This window comes from Phycodurus eques, chromosome 15, assembly GCF_024500275.1.
Source record: "Phycodurus eques isolate BA_2022a chromosome 15, UOR_Pequ_1.1, whole genome shotgun sequence".
Classification (NCBI taxonomy): domain Eukaryota; kingdom Metazoa; phylum Chordata; class Actinopteri; order Syngnathiformes; family Syngnathidae; genus Phycodurus; species Phycodurus eques.
In genome coordinates this window covers 9,369,808-9,387,211 of record NC_084539.1, presented here as the reverse complement: position 1 = coordinate 9,387,211, position 17,404 = coordinate 9,369,808, and the positions used below count along the sequence as shown (strand labels likewise).

Genomic DNA, 17,404 nt, shown 5'->3' with positions numbered 1-17,404 from the left:
GTGTTTGAATCATGATAACTGTTGTCTAAACTTAGTTCAGGAGTTATTTATTGGGCCTGCAGCGCTGAACACACCTGATTGGAACCCTTTAAGCCGGCACACGCCTATTGTCAAATGGGCCATATCTCTTCCTTGCAATTAAAGTCAGCAAAGGCTTGATTGTAGGATGTATCTAAAAGATTAACCTGACCGATTATATTGTGTTGTGGGGTGCGTTTTTTTCCTCTCCCCTCTGCAATCTGCTCAGAAAATAGTCGGGGCCAAAATGTTAAATCGGTTCCCTATTTACGTTTGTAAATGACTATAATGAAGTGAAATGGAACATTATCCAATTAGGAATCGACAATAGACACAAATAGATGTTTTGTATAACGTGTCTCACAAGTTATTCAACACAATAAAAAGAGGATGAAAGCAAAATCTAGGCGCTAGATATTAAGCTAACATCATAGCTTCTATTTCATCTTCTGCTTTTCCAGCAATCTGCATTCCCTATGACACCACGCTTCCTGTCACAGGTCAGCTTTGGTACTGCGGCAGTCTCACAATAGTCCGTAAAGATATTGTTGTGTGTGTGGTATGTTGTGTTGGTCATCTCAAGTTCACCACACACTAATAGCAGTAAACACACACTTGCTGATTTTTCTTCTCATTTTGTGATGGTAATCTCACATTAAAAAAAAATCGGTTAAGATGTCAAAAATCGGTATGTATATGCTGTCGTATCGCCAGTAACCAAATTTAAAATCAATAATAATAGTTCCTGGAACTTTAGGTAGTAATGCGGCTATGGTTGGAGAGGTTCGCCGGTAGTCGTGTGGATGCCTGCGCAGAAATGCTGGTTTTGTTTAGTAATGTTAAGTTATGCAACTGTCTTAATTTTACTGGGGTTCTCCTTCCTGTTTTTGCTCCCATTGCCGTTCAATTGGTAGGTATCCATGCCGGATTCGGTCTTGTAAACAGAGGACATTTTTGGATATTATTCTGTGTCTGGTGTTGTCCATTTGAGTCCATTTTTTTGAGCTGTTCGACAAGATGAAGCGGAGTGAAAATGAGACTGCTACGTTAGCTTTTCCTCATAGCTACTGATTGGCTATCTGCCATATGCTTGTCGCTTGTGATCAAAAGGTAGAGAGAGGCTTCACTGTATTTGTAACACTATTTGTATATCTTCAGGTGGTTTATGGAGTGTCTTCACCTTGGGTGGAGGTGGCAGCAAAGCAGGGGTGGACCTGGAGCACAACCCCTTACCATTATCCAACCAGAGCCTCCTGTTACTGCTGGTACTAGCCAACTTGACTGACGGGCCCGACTGTCCAAACCCCTACCGCCAGGCTATTACCTGCTTCAGAAACACACAAGGTAATGGGGGAGTCGGGGCAGGGGTTGGCTTATCGGCAGTCATTTTGTTTTTTTAATCCTGATTTTCATAGTGTAAAGCAGGGGTGGGACAGTGAGTGAACTGTTGATTTGAAACAACTTTACAAACATTTAAATACAAACCCTAATAAAAGAGTGTTTCAAACCTCATTGCAAGACCTTTTGTGAAATTTCAGGTCGCCAATTTGTTTTTCAACGTATAGTAGGTTTTAACCCCAAATTAATCTCTGTGCACCATATAACATTATTTCATTTAGCAGTAGTTTATTTTTATTTGTGTATGTGTGTTAGTGTGCATGTGTGTGAGACTTCTGGCTTAATTATTGTATGTATGTATGTATGTATGTATGTATTAAAACCAGTTTATTTCTTTACATTGTGTTTTTTATTGTTTTATATTTTATTATACAGTGAAGTAATGCAGTTTGAAAGGCATTAATGGCATTTCAGTTAATTTCAATAGGGAAAATTGTAAATATGTGTAATTTGTATGATCATATTTATTTTTATTCTTTTTATTTTGTGCATTTTTTTTCTGGTAATGAGACCCAGTCTTTTGATCGGCAAAAATTGCATTATGGTCCGTGGTTGTAGCTCCTTTTAACTCATGCATTATCTTTTTTTTTTTCTCAAAGCAATTATCATGGCTTTTCAAAAAAAAATTCATGATTATGTGGGGACAAAGGACAACGATTGTGGACGTCCAGCATTTGTGGTGTCCTGACGCAAGGCTGCCAAAAAGCAGTACAATATGGAGCTCTTAATGTTTTTTGCCTTCACCCGAATTGATAGAAATGGGGGGCCTTTATACAACCAGTACCCGAAGGTGATGTTATGATTTTCGCACTTTGATAAACGCTTCTCTCTGGTCTGTGTAGACACATCATCCATTCCCGTAGAGCAAGCACACACGTTCCAGATCAATTTCAACAGCCTGTACACGGCGCTGTGCGAGCAGCAGTGCTCTGACCAGGCCACGCTCCTGCTCTACACACTGCTCCACCAGAATGCCAACATGAGGACCTACATGCTCTCCAGAACAGACATGGACAATCTGGTGGGTCGCATCAGGGCCAAGTATTTCCGCAAATAGTGGTCGGGGGCGTTTAGTAACTCCACTGCAGACTGGGTGAAATGGCTGTTTGGGGGAGGCATTAACTTTATCTGTGTTTTTAAAACTGGAGTCTCAAACTTAATAACATACAGAAACGAAGAAAACCTAAATATCGACGCACACAACACTTTTGAGTAACCACGTCTACACAACTACTGGACACCTGCGCCACCTGTCTTAAGATCATCTGCAGTACTGCGTAGGGAACTCCATTACAGCATGTGTTAACGTCTGTGCTGCAGTTTAGGTTAGCAACGGAGTTCAAATGGGTTCAGCAGTTGGTGAGCATTTAGAAGTGTTCCTCGTCTTTTGTATCGAAATATAATTATTACAGAGACAGACATAAAAAGTGCAAGAACTAAAGCCAACTTGGAGGGTGGAGCTCTTTACATGCTTCTGTAGGGACTGCTGTTTTGGTTAACAATTGAGTACAAATGGGCTCAGCAGTTGGTGAGGTTTTATAAGGGTTTCTTGTCTTTTCTATCAAGATGTTATTATTACAGAGACATGCAGAATAACTGTCATAATCAGTGCAGACTGGGCTGCTGAGTGTATGGGCCTGTTTGCATTCCTCATATGTATGTGGTGATCTTTTGGTTAGAAACAGAGGAGTGAGTCAATAAAAACTTTTAATTATTGTCTTTGTCGAGGCAGAATAATGCCACTCTTACGTTCTATCAGGTGTTGCCCATCCTGGAGATCCTTTACCACGTAGAGGAAAGGAACTCCCATCATGTCTACATGGCGCTCATCATCCTCCTCATCCTTACAGAAGACGATGCCTTCAACCGCTCCGTCCATGAAGTGGTGAGTCAGACGTGCAGTTGCACGCAGCCATCAAGCGCGCACTTGTTCATAATGTTTCTTTTCAATGCCTCCCGATCGTTGCAGATCCTGAAGAACGTAACGTGGTACTCAGAGAGGTCGTTGACCGAGATCTCCCTCGGCAGCTTGCTCATCCTGGTGGTGATCCGAACTATCCAGTTTAACATGACCCGCACAAGGGTAAAGATGGAGTTCTGTCACTAAAGAATTGTCCAGGTACTGATGATGTTGTTTGATAACACTATGGTACCTCCTCATGTAGGACAAATACCTCCACACCAACTGTTTGGCCGCACTTGCTAACATGTCTGCCCAGTTCCGATGTCTCCACCAGTACGCTGCCCAGCGTATCATCAGGTAATAATCCTTCTGTGCATCAGCTTCTTGCGTCAGCTAGGTGGATGAATAGATCGACAGATGGATCGATAAGACGATGGAGGTCCAGATAGATAAAATACTGTAGACAGATACCATAGGTATTATACAGCGATTCAATAGTCAGTATATTGGTATGATAGAAAGACACAATAGGACTGATAGATGCAATGCGTTAGATACAAGGGATACTTGATCATCAACCGTGTGACTGATGGCTACGATGCAACGGATAAAAAATATATGATAGAACGAGGGGCTATGATACATAATGCAATAGATAAACATTCAATAGACATGTATGCTTAGACAAATACGATACGGTTGACAGTTGAAAAAAGATTGAATGATACAATCTGATAAATTTACAAGAATCTGATTTATCAGTTGATACGATACGATGCAATTGATCGTCGATACATCACTAATGAAAGTTGCATGCACTAGAAAAGTACTCGACAATATGTACAGTAGATAGAGACAGCTACAATGGGTAGCACAGCTACTATAGGTGGGTACAATACGATACAATAAGATATATTGTATATCCCAGATGGATTTGATTGATACAATTGATACAATAGACACAATTTAATTGTTTTCTGATACAATAGATTTATACTATAAATAAAATTATACTACAGTGGGGCAAAAAAGTATTTAGTCAGCCACCAATTGTGCAAGTTCTCCCACTTAAACAGATGAGAGAGGCCTGTAATTTTCATCATAGGCATACCTCACCTATGAAAGACAAAATGAGGAAAAATAAATCCAGAAAATCACATTGTCTGATTTTTTAAATATTTTTTTTAGCAAATTATGGTGGAAAATAAGTATTTGGTCAATAACAAAAGTTCATCTCAATACTTTGTTATATACCCTTGGTTTGCAATGACAGAGGTCAAACGTTTTCTTTAAGTCTTCACAGGGTTTTCACACACTGTTGCTGGTATTTTTGCCCATTCCTCCATGCAGATCTCCTCTAGAGCAGTGATGTTTTGGGGATGTCGCTCGGCAACACAGACTTTCAACTCCCTCCAAAGATTTTCTATGGGGTTGAGATCTGGAGACTGGATAGGCCACTACAGGACCTTGAAATGCTTCTTATGAAGTAACTCCTTCGTTGGCCGGGCGGTGTGTTTGGGATCATTGTCATGCTGAAAGACCCAGCCATGTTTCATCTTCAATGTTGTTGCTGATGGACGGAGGTTTTCACTCAGAATCTCACAATACATGGCCCCATTCATTCTTCACTGATCAGTCGTCCTGGCCCCTTTGCAGAAAAACAGCCCCAAAGCATGATGTTTCCACCCCCATGCTTCACAGTTCTTTGGATGCAACTCAGCATTCTTTCTCCTCCAAACAAGACAAATTGACTTTTTTACCAAAACGTTATATTTTGGTTTCATCTGACCATATGACATTCTCCCAGTCCTCTTCTGGATCATCCAAATGCTCTCTAGCAAACTTCAGACAGGCCTGAACGTGTACTGGTTTAAGCAGGGGGACACGTCTGGCACTGCAGGATTTGAGTCCCTGGTGACGTAGTGTGTTACTGATGGTAGCCTTTGTTACTTTGGTCCCAGCTCTCTGCAGATCATTCACTAGGTACCCCAGTGTGGTTCTGGGATTTTTGCTCACCGTTCTTGTGATCATTTTGACTCTACGGGGTGAGATCTTGCGTGGAGCCCCAGATTGAGGGAGATTATCAGTGGTTTTATATGTCTTCCGTTTTCTAATAATTCCTCCCACAGTTGATTTCTTCACACCAAGCTGCTTACCTATTGCAGATTCAGTCTTCCCAGCCTGCTGCAGGTCTACAATTTTGTTTCTGGTGTCCTTTTACAGCTCTTTGGTCTTGGCCATTGTGGAGTTTGGAGTGTGACTGTTTGAGGTTGTGGACAGTTTTTTTTATACTGATAACGAGTTCAAACAGGGGCCATTAATACAGGTAACGAGTGGAGGACAGAGGAGCCTCTTAAAGAAGAAGTTACAGGTCTGTGAGAGCCAGAAATCTTGCTTGTTTGTAGGTGACCAAATCCTCATTTCCCACCATAATTTTGTCATAAATTCTCCAAAAATCAGACGTGATTTTCTGGATTTCTTTAAAAAAAAATTATTTTTCTCATTTTGTCTCTCATAGTTGAGGTATACCTATGATGAAAATTACAGGCCTCTCTCATCTTTTTAAGTGGGAGAACTTAACAATTGGTGGCTGGCTGAATACTTTTTTGCTCCACTGTATGCAGTCAACAGATACAACAGATGCAATTGTATCATACATAAGTTAGATGGTTATAACAGTAAATATGTTTCAGGGGTTGATGGATACGATGCTATAGAAAATAGGGCTCTGGCTCACCCTCTAAATCGTTTCGATTCGTTTTCGATTCGTTATTCGTGTTGACAGTAATGAATGACTTCCGAAACAGGATCGAATCGTTACTCATTGTACTAATCTGAAATAAAGACGTCATAGTCCACCAAATGAAAAATCCAATTTGATTATTTAAAAAAACTGTTAAACTGGAAAGTGTACGCTCGTGCATTTTGGCTGCTGCTTCTCCCTTTCGAAAAGAGTTTCTTTTTAGTTTATAATGGCTTACTTTAGGTAGGTTGATTGAAAACTCTAAATTGGTGTGAATGCTTGTTTGTTTCTATGTGCCCTCCGATTGGCTGGCGACCAGTTCAGGGTGTACCCCGCTTCTCGCCCGAAGATAGCTGGTATATCTATATACCATATATATATATATATATATATATATATATATATATATATATATATATATAGATACATCTATCCATCCATACAGAAAATGGATGGATAGATGGCTTACTTTAACTAGGATCCCACACCGTACCCTAGCCAAAGGTTGAACCTGGGTTGGTTTTGTGACTGTTGTTTCTGTAAATCCTCTTTGCCTGGGACCACCTGCCTCCATTCTAGCTAGCTAGCCGGCTACGTTTCCTCATCTGCCAGGCGGTGTTGGATCGCTTCCGCCTCCAGCAATTGCTCTTTTATGACTTCAGTTGGTGCTGCCATGAACATTGTCTCTGTGGAGGGGTATAGACTTCATCGCCGTCCCCATTGCAGCCACCGAGGCGAAATGCATACAGACGCAGAAAGTCGAATTGGTGTTGGCCACAAACAACTAAAAATTGTGAAATATTTTAAAATTAAATAGATTAAATAACAGCCCTAATAGAAACGGTGGGTATGATGAGTGCTATGCAATATGACTATTTTTTTTAGATCCTGATATAGGAAATTTTCGATCCTAATATAAACATATATCCCCCTGGAAGAGCCGGACAAGAGGCTGGGGAGAAACAACTCTGGGCTTCCCTGCTTAAGATGCTGCCCCCACGACCCAACCCCGGATAGGCAGATGAAAATGGATGGGTGGATGGACGGATAACGCTGTATATCCTAATATAGTATTGTTCCTTAAAGAGGACATATTTGACCAAATCAACTTTTTCTAGTACTTGGGACGTAATATTGTCTCTAAGGTGCCTTAGTAAACAAAGTCGTCTCTGCATTCCTAAATTCCAAACGTTTTTCTGCTGAGAGGACAGAAAACAGATCAATCGAATTGCTCAACCTGATCTACGTCACTAGGGAAGATTTCCGCCTTCCCTTTCTCCTCCCGAGCCAGCGCTGTCAACATAACAAACGTGTTCTCTCACAAGTGGGCCTTCTAAACAGAGGCAACCAGTCAGAGGAAAGGGGGCGGTCTTAGCCAAATATGGACAAACCGGATAAAAAACTGGGTCTAACAGAAGTTGCTGGACACTCGTATGAGAAAACCAAGGTGTTTATTTTTTTTTATTTATTAATTTAAAAAAAAATTAAATTGACAGTTTTATTTAAGTCCATGTTAGCGAGTCACTCTATGGTGGTCTAAATCGCCAAAATATGGGACCTTTAATATTACATAAAATTATTGGCTGTCTTCTCACAGCTTTTCTCAATTTATTTATAAAACACATTTTATCTACAAAACACATCAAATTAATAAAGGTTAAGTACAAATACCCTAACACACACATTTCCAGTGGAAAAATTAGGTAATACAATAATACATATCTGGTAGCATAACCATCTTTCAAATTAGAATGCACACTGTTGTCATGTACATTGTAACGTAGTGTGATGTGTAGAGTTATGAACTAATCAATGGGGATTCAGATTCACTCACATATCCCCATTAAAAAAAAAAAAAAAAATTCCCAAATCAGAATTTTTGCATTCAAATCAAAGTCAAATAACAACATACTTTTACTTTATTCTGACGAGCTGCAATGCTGCCACTTGTGTTGTTTACGCGTGCCGCCATTTTGACTTAGTGTGCATCACTTTTACGCATGTACAAATTGTAACTTCACCAACATCTCCATAAAGCTTGTTTTAAAAAACAAAAGAAAAAAAAATGGGCTGGCCGCTGAAGGAGGCTTCCATTTAGCCTAGCTCCGATGACCTGCATGGATAACATGGAAGTGCCATAACAGTCGCATTTCTAGGCACGTTATGGCTGTCCACATTCTCCAGGCATGACCAATCAACGCACGCTTCATCCAACTGTTATATTTTTGTACCAATTGTATTGATCATATAAATTAATTAGTCATGCTTGAAGACTGAGGCACAAGGATGGCGTAATAGAAAGGTGACTGTTTTTGTTATACTGTCTCGGACGCTACATTAGTGTAGCAACAGAGCTAACCTAATACCCTACACATCAATATAACAATATAAACAATAGGGGTTTATACCGCATATATCGCACTATGATAGATATAATATCGCACAGCACTACAGTAGATATGACACAATAGAAATATACTGTACAATAGATGGATATGATAACACATAGTTTGATAGAAAAATAGAATGCAATTGATTTGATACTGTGATATACAGATACAATACAATACATATGACGTGATCTACAAAATTGATACAAATGATCGGTGAATGTGTAATTGTTAACAAAAACAAAAAGCTGAGAGACAGGTTTACAAACTACCATGCAAACAAACGCAGCCATGTCATTTTAATGATTGATTCTGAATCAGCACAAAACATCCAGTGCTACACTGAATTTTTAGTATCTGTGTGTGCGTGCAGAAAAGTTTGTACTGCGGCGTTGTTCAGAGGACAACTTTATGTAACATCCAGTAAAGATTGGTGAGGACCCACACACACGTCGAGCCATTCACTTCTGATTGTCAACTTCCGACCGCACAGGAAAGAGTGTTTCTTCCCCTCGCAGACGCACGCACGCATCATCACGCACCCACCAGCATCCTTTATCTGTCTTTCTGCATATCTGTGACACTTTTGGAGGGGAAGAAACCGTCTGCCAACGTTGTTTGTCCTGCCACAGCGTCCGCAGCGATAACCACGATGAACTAAATGCGCTGTCTGGTCAGATAAAAGGGGATTTCCTGGCTGGAATTTCCAAACAGCCAGCCAGACAGAAAGACAGACCGTAGACCCCGGCTTCCTTTTAATGGACTCCCAGACAAGCACCATGTCGGGTGTTGTTTATTTACACGCCGCCGCATGAATTTCCTGCCGACAGCACACCAACGCCATAATTTCCTTTTATTTACTGTTCATCCTCTTTTGCCACAGATAACACGTTCTCCCATTACACAGTCCCTCGGCGCATTAAATCACTTCCACAGTCTCTCTCTTTCTGTCTCTCGGTAGATTCATTCACTTGGTGCTCTCTTGTCTACACACTTTAGTTGTGAGTCATCAATGCACCAAACAGTACAATTCCAGCTATCGTAAAAATAACCTTATTGGGATTCATGGGGAAATTGATCCCTCCCAATGGGCTGGTGAAAACATGTTTTCCAAACATGCCACATTAGACATCATTTTAAATTCCAACTGTATTTGTGTTGAAGGAAAATTTAAGAGCAACCTGGTCAAGCGCTGACCTCCACCAAGGCCAAGCAATCCTAATTTGGACGTGCACCTCAATAGAAAATCTCACGCATACCGTATGTCTTGTTACTGTGGCTTATTTTACCCTACCTGTAAAAGCTATCTTTTTCCGGCTTTTCTCTCTGACGCTGTTAGGTTCAAACGTTGCGAAATGGTGGGGACAAAGTCGACTCAGTCATTAGCCGCCTTTAGAGGTAGTATTAGAACATTGATAGAGGCACACTGTCTGTGTTCGATGCCGCGACAAGGGTGGGAAGTCTCACCTGTACAATTAGGCATTTTTTTTGCCTTTTTCTGTGCCGCTGTATCAATGGGACTGACACTGAATGGGGGTGACAAAGTCAACCCGGCAATTTTCCACATTCGGATCTAGTATTTAGATCTTTAATTAGAGGCAAGACACCCCCAATGTGTAAGGGGATTCCGCAATGCTGGGACAGGAGTGTGACGCTTCATTCTGGCTTGTACAAACTTGCATTTTCCCACCTTTTTGTCACTATTCTGTATAAACTGCATTTACAAGGAATGCAGGGATGAAGTTAACCTGGAAAGTTTCCATTTTCAAAGGTAGGCCTAACAGAGGCAGGATACAGCCTGTGTTTAATGATAGGGGACAGGCATGTGAAGTTACTGAGTACGTTTTCGAAAAGCCAGCATTTTTTTCATCTTTTTACCTGCTGCTGTTTTGTATAAACGTTGCAAATGGATGGCAGGGGATGCAGTCGACTCAGGAATATTTTGCCTTCAGAGGTAGTATTAGTGCTGTAATAGAGGCAGGACACTGCAATGCTGGCGCATTAATTTTAAATTTGAATCTGATCTCTAAAAGCAGGCATTTTCCCTCCTTTTCCCCCTGTCCCTGTTTTGGATACAATAAATTTTAAGCAATTCTGAGACGGGTTGGAAGTATCAGTGTTGCCGGTAAAAGCCGGTATTTTATTTATTTATTTATGTTTTATTTTTTTTTAATGTGGCCGTTTTGTTTGAAGTCACATTTAAATGTTCGGGTATAAAGACAACCCAGGAATTTTCCGCATTTGGAGGTAGTATCAGAGCCATAACAGGCAGGACACCGCCATTGTTTAGGGATATTCTGCAATTCCGTGTCTGAAGTCTCGTCTGTAGGCGGTGGCATTTTTTCACCTTTGTGTTTAAGTTCGCTGACACAGAATGGAGGGACGAAGTGAACTTGGAAAGTTTCCGCCAAGAGTGGTGCTATAGGATGCTGCCTGTTTGTAACAATATGCCGTAATGCGGGTGACAGTGTAAGTTTGTGTCTCGCATGAAAAGGCTTGCATTTTTACACCTTTTTTCCTGTTACTGTGCTGTAGAAACTGCACTGAAACGGAATGGGGGGGGACGAAGTCAACATGGCAATTTTTCTCTTTGGGGGTACAGTAATATCAAAGTTGTAACAAAGGCGGGACACTGGCTGTGTTTAGGGGGGTGTTCTGCAATGTTGGCACAGGGTTGTGAAGTCTTGCCAATGCTAAGCGGCATTTTTTACACCCATGATAAAGTTCCACTCCAGTTCTCGAGGCGGCAGTATTTTCAACTAATTGGCTGCCTGCTAACTATCAAACAAGTGAAGGAGCAGAAAGTCCAGTTCCCAATCATCCTTTTATTCCCATGATTTTAATGGAACAATGCGCTTCTTCATGCAAATGTACCAGTTTTCTTTGAACTGTAAATGTCACATGTAATCCCAGCATAGCATATAGGAATAGGAACCAATCATATATACATACAGTGGGTACGGAAAAGTATTCTGACCCCCTTTAATTTTTCACTCGTTATACTGCAGCTCTTTGCTAAAATCATTTAAGTTGTTTTTTTCCTCATTAATGTACACACAGCACCCCATATTGACAGAAAAAAAGGAATTGTTGAGATTTTTGCAGATTTATTAAAAAAGAAAAACTGAAATATCACACAGCCATAAGTATCCAGACCCTTCGCTCAATATTTAGTAGAAGCACCCTTTTGAGCTAATATAGCCATGAGTCTTTTTGGGAATGATATTACAAGTTTTTCACACATTTGGGGATCCTCTGCCATTCCTCCTTGCAGATCCTCTCCAATTCTGTCGGCTTGGATGGTGAACGTTGGTGGACAGCCAGTGGCTGTTTTTTCCCCACACATACTTAGAATTAAGGCCAAAAAGTTCTATCTTGGTCTCATCAGACCAGAGAATCTTATTTCTCACCATCTTTGAGTCCTTCAGGTGTTTTTTTTAGCAAACTCCATGCGCGCTGTCATGTGTCTTGCACTGAGGAGGTGCTTCCATGGGGCCCCTCTGCCATAAAGCCCCGACTGGAGGGCTGCAGTGATGGATGACTTTCTAGACTTGACTTTATTTCTCCCATCTCCCGACTGCATCTCTTGAGTTCAGCCACAGTGATCTTTCTTTGGGTTCTTCTTTACCTCTTTCACCAAAGCTCTTCTCCCCCGATTGCTCAGTTTGGCCGGACATCCAACTTTAGGAAGGGTTCTGGTCGTCCCAAACGTCTTCCATTTAAGGATTATGGAGGTCACTGTGCTCTTAGGAACCTTAAGTGCAGCATAAATGTTTTTGTAACCTTGGTCAGATCTGTGCCTTGCCACAATTCTCTCTCTGAGCTCTTCAGGCAGTTCCTTTTGACCTCAGGATTCTCATTTGCTCTGACATGCACTGTGAGCTGTAAGGTATTTTATAGTCAGGTGTTCGGCTTTCCTAATCAAGCCCAATCAGTATAATCAAACACAGCTGGACTCCAGTGAAGGTGTAGAACCATCTCAAGGATGATCAGAAGAAATGGACAGCACCTGAGTTAAATATGTGAGTGTCACAGCAAAGGGTCTGAATACTTATGGCTGTGTGGTAGTTCAGTTTTTCTTTAATAAATCTGCAAAATGCTCAACAATTAAATTTTTTTCTGTCAATATGGGGTGCTGTGTGTACATTAATGAGGAAAAAAAAAATTAAAAAAATAAATAAATGATTTCAGCAAATGGCTGCAATATAACAAAGAGTGACAATTTTAAGGGGGTCTGAATACTTTTCATACCCTCGGTACAAAAGATGGGCTGTGTGTATGTGTGTGCGTGCAAATACAACAGAAAGCCTCTTGAGACACTGGCACATTGGACAGCGATGCAGTCTGTCGTCACTTTCGGCCTCATGAATGATTGGCGCCTCAGAGCGGCTGTGTGGAAGTCCGCCCGTGTCGCTCATTTCCATGACAGTCGCTCACACACAGAGTGTTATTGTGCACCAGGGTCACAGCTGGAGCTCGAACATCCTAATAGTACAACAAGTCCTACTGGCTTAACAGACGCTCGGACAAAGCTGCTCAGATATCTCAGTTTTATTTAATTAAAGCGTGTCCATGAGTTTTTTTTTTTTTTTTTTTTTTTTTTTTTTTTTTTTTTTCTCTCCCCCCTCAGTGGTGACAGATGACAGATGAACAGGTGTAGCTGTTAAAGGCCATCTCTGTATTCCGTGGTCCTTCAGTTTGTCTGACATTTGAATACTTTGCACTGTGTTAAACAGTATATTCTCGTTTGTCTTTTATTATGTACCTACAGTGGGGACGGAACATTTTCAGACCCCCTTAGATTTTTCACTCATGTTATATTGCAGCCATTTGTTTAAATCATTTAAGTTCATTTTTTCCTCATTAATGTACACACAGCACCCCATATTGACAGAAAAAAACATAATTGTTGAAATTTCAACTGATTTATTAAAAAAGAAAAACTGAAATATCACACAGCCATCAGTATTCAGACCCTTTTCTGTGACACTCATATATTTAACTCTGGTGCTGTCAATTTCTTCTGATCATCCTTAAGATAGTTCTACACCTTCAATGGAGTCCAGCTGTGTTTGATTATACGGATTGGACTTGATTAGGAAAGCCACACCCGTCTATATAAGACCTTACAGCTCACAGTGCATGTCAGAGCAAATGAGAATCATGAGGTCAAAGGAACTGCCTGAAGAGGTCAGAGACAGAATTGTGGCAAGGCACAGATCTGGCCAAGGTTACAAAAAAAATTCTGCTGGACTTTAGGTTCCTAAGAGCACAGTGGCCTCCATAATCCTGAAATGGAAGACGTTTGGGACGACCAGAACCCTTCCTAGAGCTGGCCGTCCGGCCAAACTGAGCATTTGGGGTAGAAGAGCCTTGGTGAGAGAGGTAAAGAAGAACCCAAAGAGGCTGTGGCTGAGCTCCAGAGATGCAGTCCGGAGATGGGAGAAAGTTCTAGAAGGTCAAGCATCAGTACAGCACTCCACCAATCGGGGCCTTATGGCAGAGTAGCTCGACGGAAGCCTCTACTCAGTGCAAGACACATGAAAGCCTGCATGGAGTTTGCTAAAAATAAAAAACACCTGAAGAACCCAATTGAGCATCTCTGGAAAGACCTGAAAATGGCTCCCCTCCAACATTCACCATCCGACCTGACAGTACTGGAGAGGATCTGCAAGGAGGAATGGCAGACGATCCCCAAATCCAGGTGTGAAAAACCTGTTGCATCATTCGCAAAAAGACTCATGGCTCTATTATAGGGGTGGCCAACTAGTCAGAGACTAAGAGCCACTTTCTTTTCTGTGTTACTGCAAAGAGCCACATCATACACATGGGTACACATGAACATCATCTTTTAATCATGTATGCACGCATACACAGACCTCTGCTCAGCCAGATCTAATGAAAATAACCACACCAACATGATAATATCAGTAATTTTCAACAGTTAACATTGTGTGCACTGTCTCACACACACAAACTCTCAGTTCAAGCAAGTCCACAAACAATAATAGAAACATTTTCAATAACATCTTTCTCTTACTATGCTGCTTAGTGAGACTTCTGGCATTCCTTATCTTGAACAATCGTCTTCAAATCTGGCTTGTATTCTGTTGTTGCCACTCTAAGCAATTCTTTCAAATGAGTGTCAGTCAGAACAGATCGATCCTTTGATTTCACGTTTCAGGGTAGAAAACACAGACTCGCAGACGTACGTTGACCCAAACATGGACAGTATCTTAAGCGCAGCTCGTTTGATGTTGTGGTATTTTTCAATTGGCACACTTTTCCAGAACTCAACGGCCCCTTCCCTTAAAACAGCTTTCAGTTGATCCTCCTCACAAAGGTCGATCATCTCCAACTCAGCCGCAGCCTCATCTGTGACGAGCGGGGCTTTCAAACAGTCTGTCTCCGCATTAAATGGGTCGACGAGGAAAGTAATCTGTGGTCTTTTCAGTTGTATTAATATCCGATATTCTGCGTTTAACACTGTGGCGGGACAGTTGAACGTCTGATACGCTCCGTTTTAGTTTGTCGTCTCCAGGAGCCAAGATTTCAAAGGCGTCAATGAGGCATTTTTTAATGAAGTTCCCTTCGTTGTATGGCTTTTTAGCCCGTGCTATGTTCCAAGCCAGCTGATATGATACAAGCGTTACGGTCTCCGAGTGTTTCGTAAATTTTTGGAAAAACTGCACCTGCTTTTCTGCCTGGCTTTTCAAAGCGACCAACTTGTTGAAGTGACGCTGAAGATTTGAAGCTTTGAACTGCGCTAATGCTGCGTGACATATAAGGCAGATCAGCTTGCCATTACGTTTAACAAAAAAATATAAACTCTCCCACTCTGGCAAAAACGTCCTGTGTTCTTCTTCATATTTTCGTTTGGCTGTGCTTTTTTTCCCTGCCATTTCAAGAGGTAACTTGACGGAAATTGTTTACAACACAAATGATGTCACACCAAAGATTCTCTCGTCGCTCGTTTGACGTCGCTCAAACAGGCTTACATGGTCAGTGTGCCATCTAGCTGTAGGGGGAGTGAATGACAGCGCCAGCCAAGCATTTTTGACGCATGTCATGTGACAGCTCCTGAAGAGCCGCATGAAACTAGTTAAAGATCCGCATGAGGCTCGCGAGCCGCGGGTTGGCCACCCCTGCTCTATTAGCTCAAAAGCGTGCTTCTACTAAATACTGAGCAAAGGGCCTGAATACTTATGGCTGCGTGATATATCAGTTTTTCTCTTTTAATAAATCTGCAAAAATGAAGTTTTTTTTCTGTCAATATGGAGTACTGTGTGTACATTAATGTGGAAAAAAATTACTTTGATTTGAACTCATAAGTCAAGGTTCCACTTTAATTCTAAATGGGTTGTTGGCCATGTCACTTCACAAATGTTGAGGTGTGTCAGTTTACTGAGAGGTGAGCACTATTGATGGTGTGTGGGTGTCTATCTGTCTGTCTGTCTGTCTCTGTATCCAAGGTTGCCAGAGCACACTCCATAACTCCTGATTTACGTCCATGTGCAGCCATCACATGCAATCATGCAGCCCCCTCGCTCACACAGACACACACCACGCACACACCAAAGAGTTAAGGGCAAAGCTGTTAGCGTCTCTGTCAACTGGAAGGCTAATAAACTAAAGAGTTGCTGCGGAATAAAATGAATGAATACCAAGCTGTCGTTATTGTGAATGGTATTTGTCAGCGGTTCACTTAACGCCTTGTGCTTCCTTTTTGTGTCTACTGCAGTCTATTTGCTTTGCTTTCCAAGAAGCACAACAAGGTGCTGGAGCAGGCAACGCAGAGTCTGAGAGGCAGACAGGGGGACAACACGGTCCTGCCCGACTATGTGAGTCACGCACGCCTGTGTGCACACACACACACACACACACACACACACACACACGCTTTCATTTGATTGCTAAAGCAGGGTACACACATACCGATTTTTAAAATTTGCGAGACCACACGCATGACGTGAAAAAATGGGCTGAATTATGCTTAATCCTCCCAAAGTGTATTGTGTACTCAACATGACCAACTCAACACTTGTCTGTCGTATTACCAAGATTGACCTGTGAGAGGTACAGTGGTGTGAAAGTTTTTGCCCCCTTCCTGATGTCAGATTTTTTTTTTTTTGCATGTTTGTCACACTTAAATGTTTCTCGTCATCATTCAAATGTAAATATTTGTCAAAGACAATACAAGTAAACACAAAAGGCATTTTTTATTGGCTTTTATTATCATTTTATTATGGATTTCAATTCAAAGGAATTGAAATCCATCAGTGTGGAAAAAGGGTATAAAACCATTTCTAAAACTTTGGGACTCCAGCGAACCACAGTGTGAGCCTTTATCCACAAATGGTGAAAGCAGAGAATAGTGGTGAACCTTCCTAGGAGTGGCCGGCCGACTGACCAATATTACCCCAAGAGCGCAGCGACGACTCATCCAAGAGGTCACAAAAAACCCCACAACATCCAAAGAACTGCAGGCCTCTCTTACCTCAGTTAAGGTCAGTGTTCATGCATGGCAGAGTTCCAAGACGAAAACCACTGCTGAGCAAGGAGAACATTAGGGCTCATCTCAATTTTGCCAGAAGACATCTTGATGATCCCAAAGACTTTTGGGAAAATACTGTGTGGTCTGATGAGACAAAAGTTAGGGCTAGGTGATTTATCGAAATGTAATTGTGATTTAAATTTTGGTTTCTCATGATCATAACAACATAATCGAAGAAAAACGATTAATGTGCCGCGGTACTGGGCATCCAGACTGCTGTAAAATACAACAAACAATACAAGAATACAATACTGTTAGCTTATCGAGTAACAGTATCGCATTTGCAAACTCTTGTCATTTTCATTTTCATGACTGATTTTTGACCAGTTGCTCCTCTATTTGTGTCTGGCAACAGGTATTTGACTATCATTCTGCTTCAAATCACAATCATGGAGTCC

The 17,404-nt window shown here is 41.3% G+C and overlaps 1 protein-coding gene across 1 annotated transcript in view; it reads left to right on the top strand.

Moving 5' to 3' along the window:
• Positions 1 to 17,404, top strand: part of dym (dymeclin) — a 91,267-nt gene that overhangs the window by 26,019 nt on the left and 47,844 nt on the right. The window contains exons 9-14 of the mRNA XM_061698850.1: positions 1,177 to 1,362; positions 2,259 to 2,437; positions 3,176 to 3,301; positions 3,386 to 3,499; positions 3,582 to 3,676; positions 16,194 to 16,293. Of these exons, the coding sequence (XP_061554834.1) occupies positions 1,177 to 1,362; positions 2,259 to 2,437; positions 3,176 to 3,301; positions 3,386 to 3,499; positions 3,582 to 3,676; positions 16,194 to 16,293 (800 nt within the window). The remainder of the gene's footprint in view (positions 1 to 1,176; positions 1,363 to 2,258; positions 2,438 to 3,175; positions 3,302 to 3,385; positions 3,500 to 3,581; positions 3,677 to 16,193; positions 16,294 to 17,404) is intronic.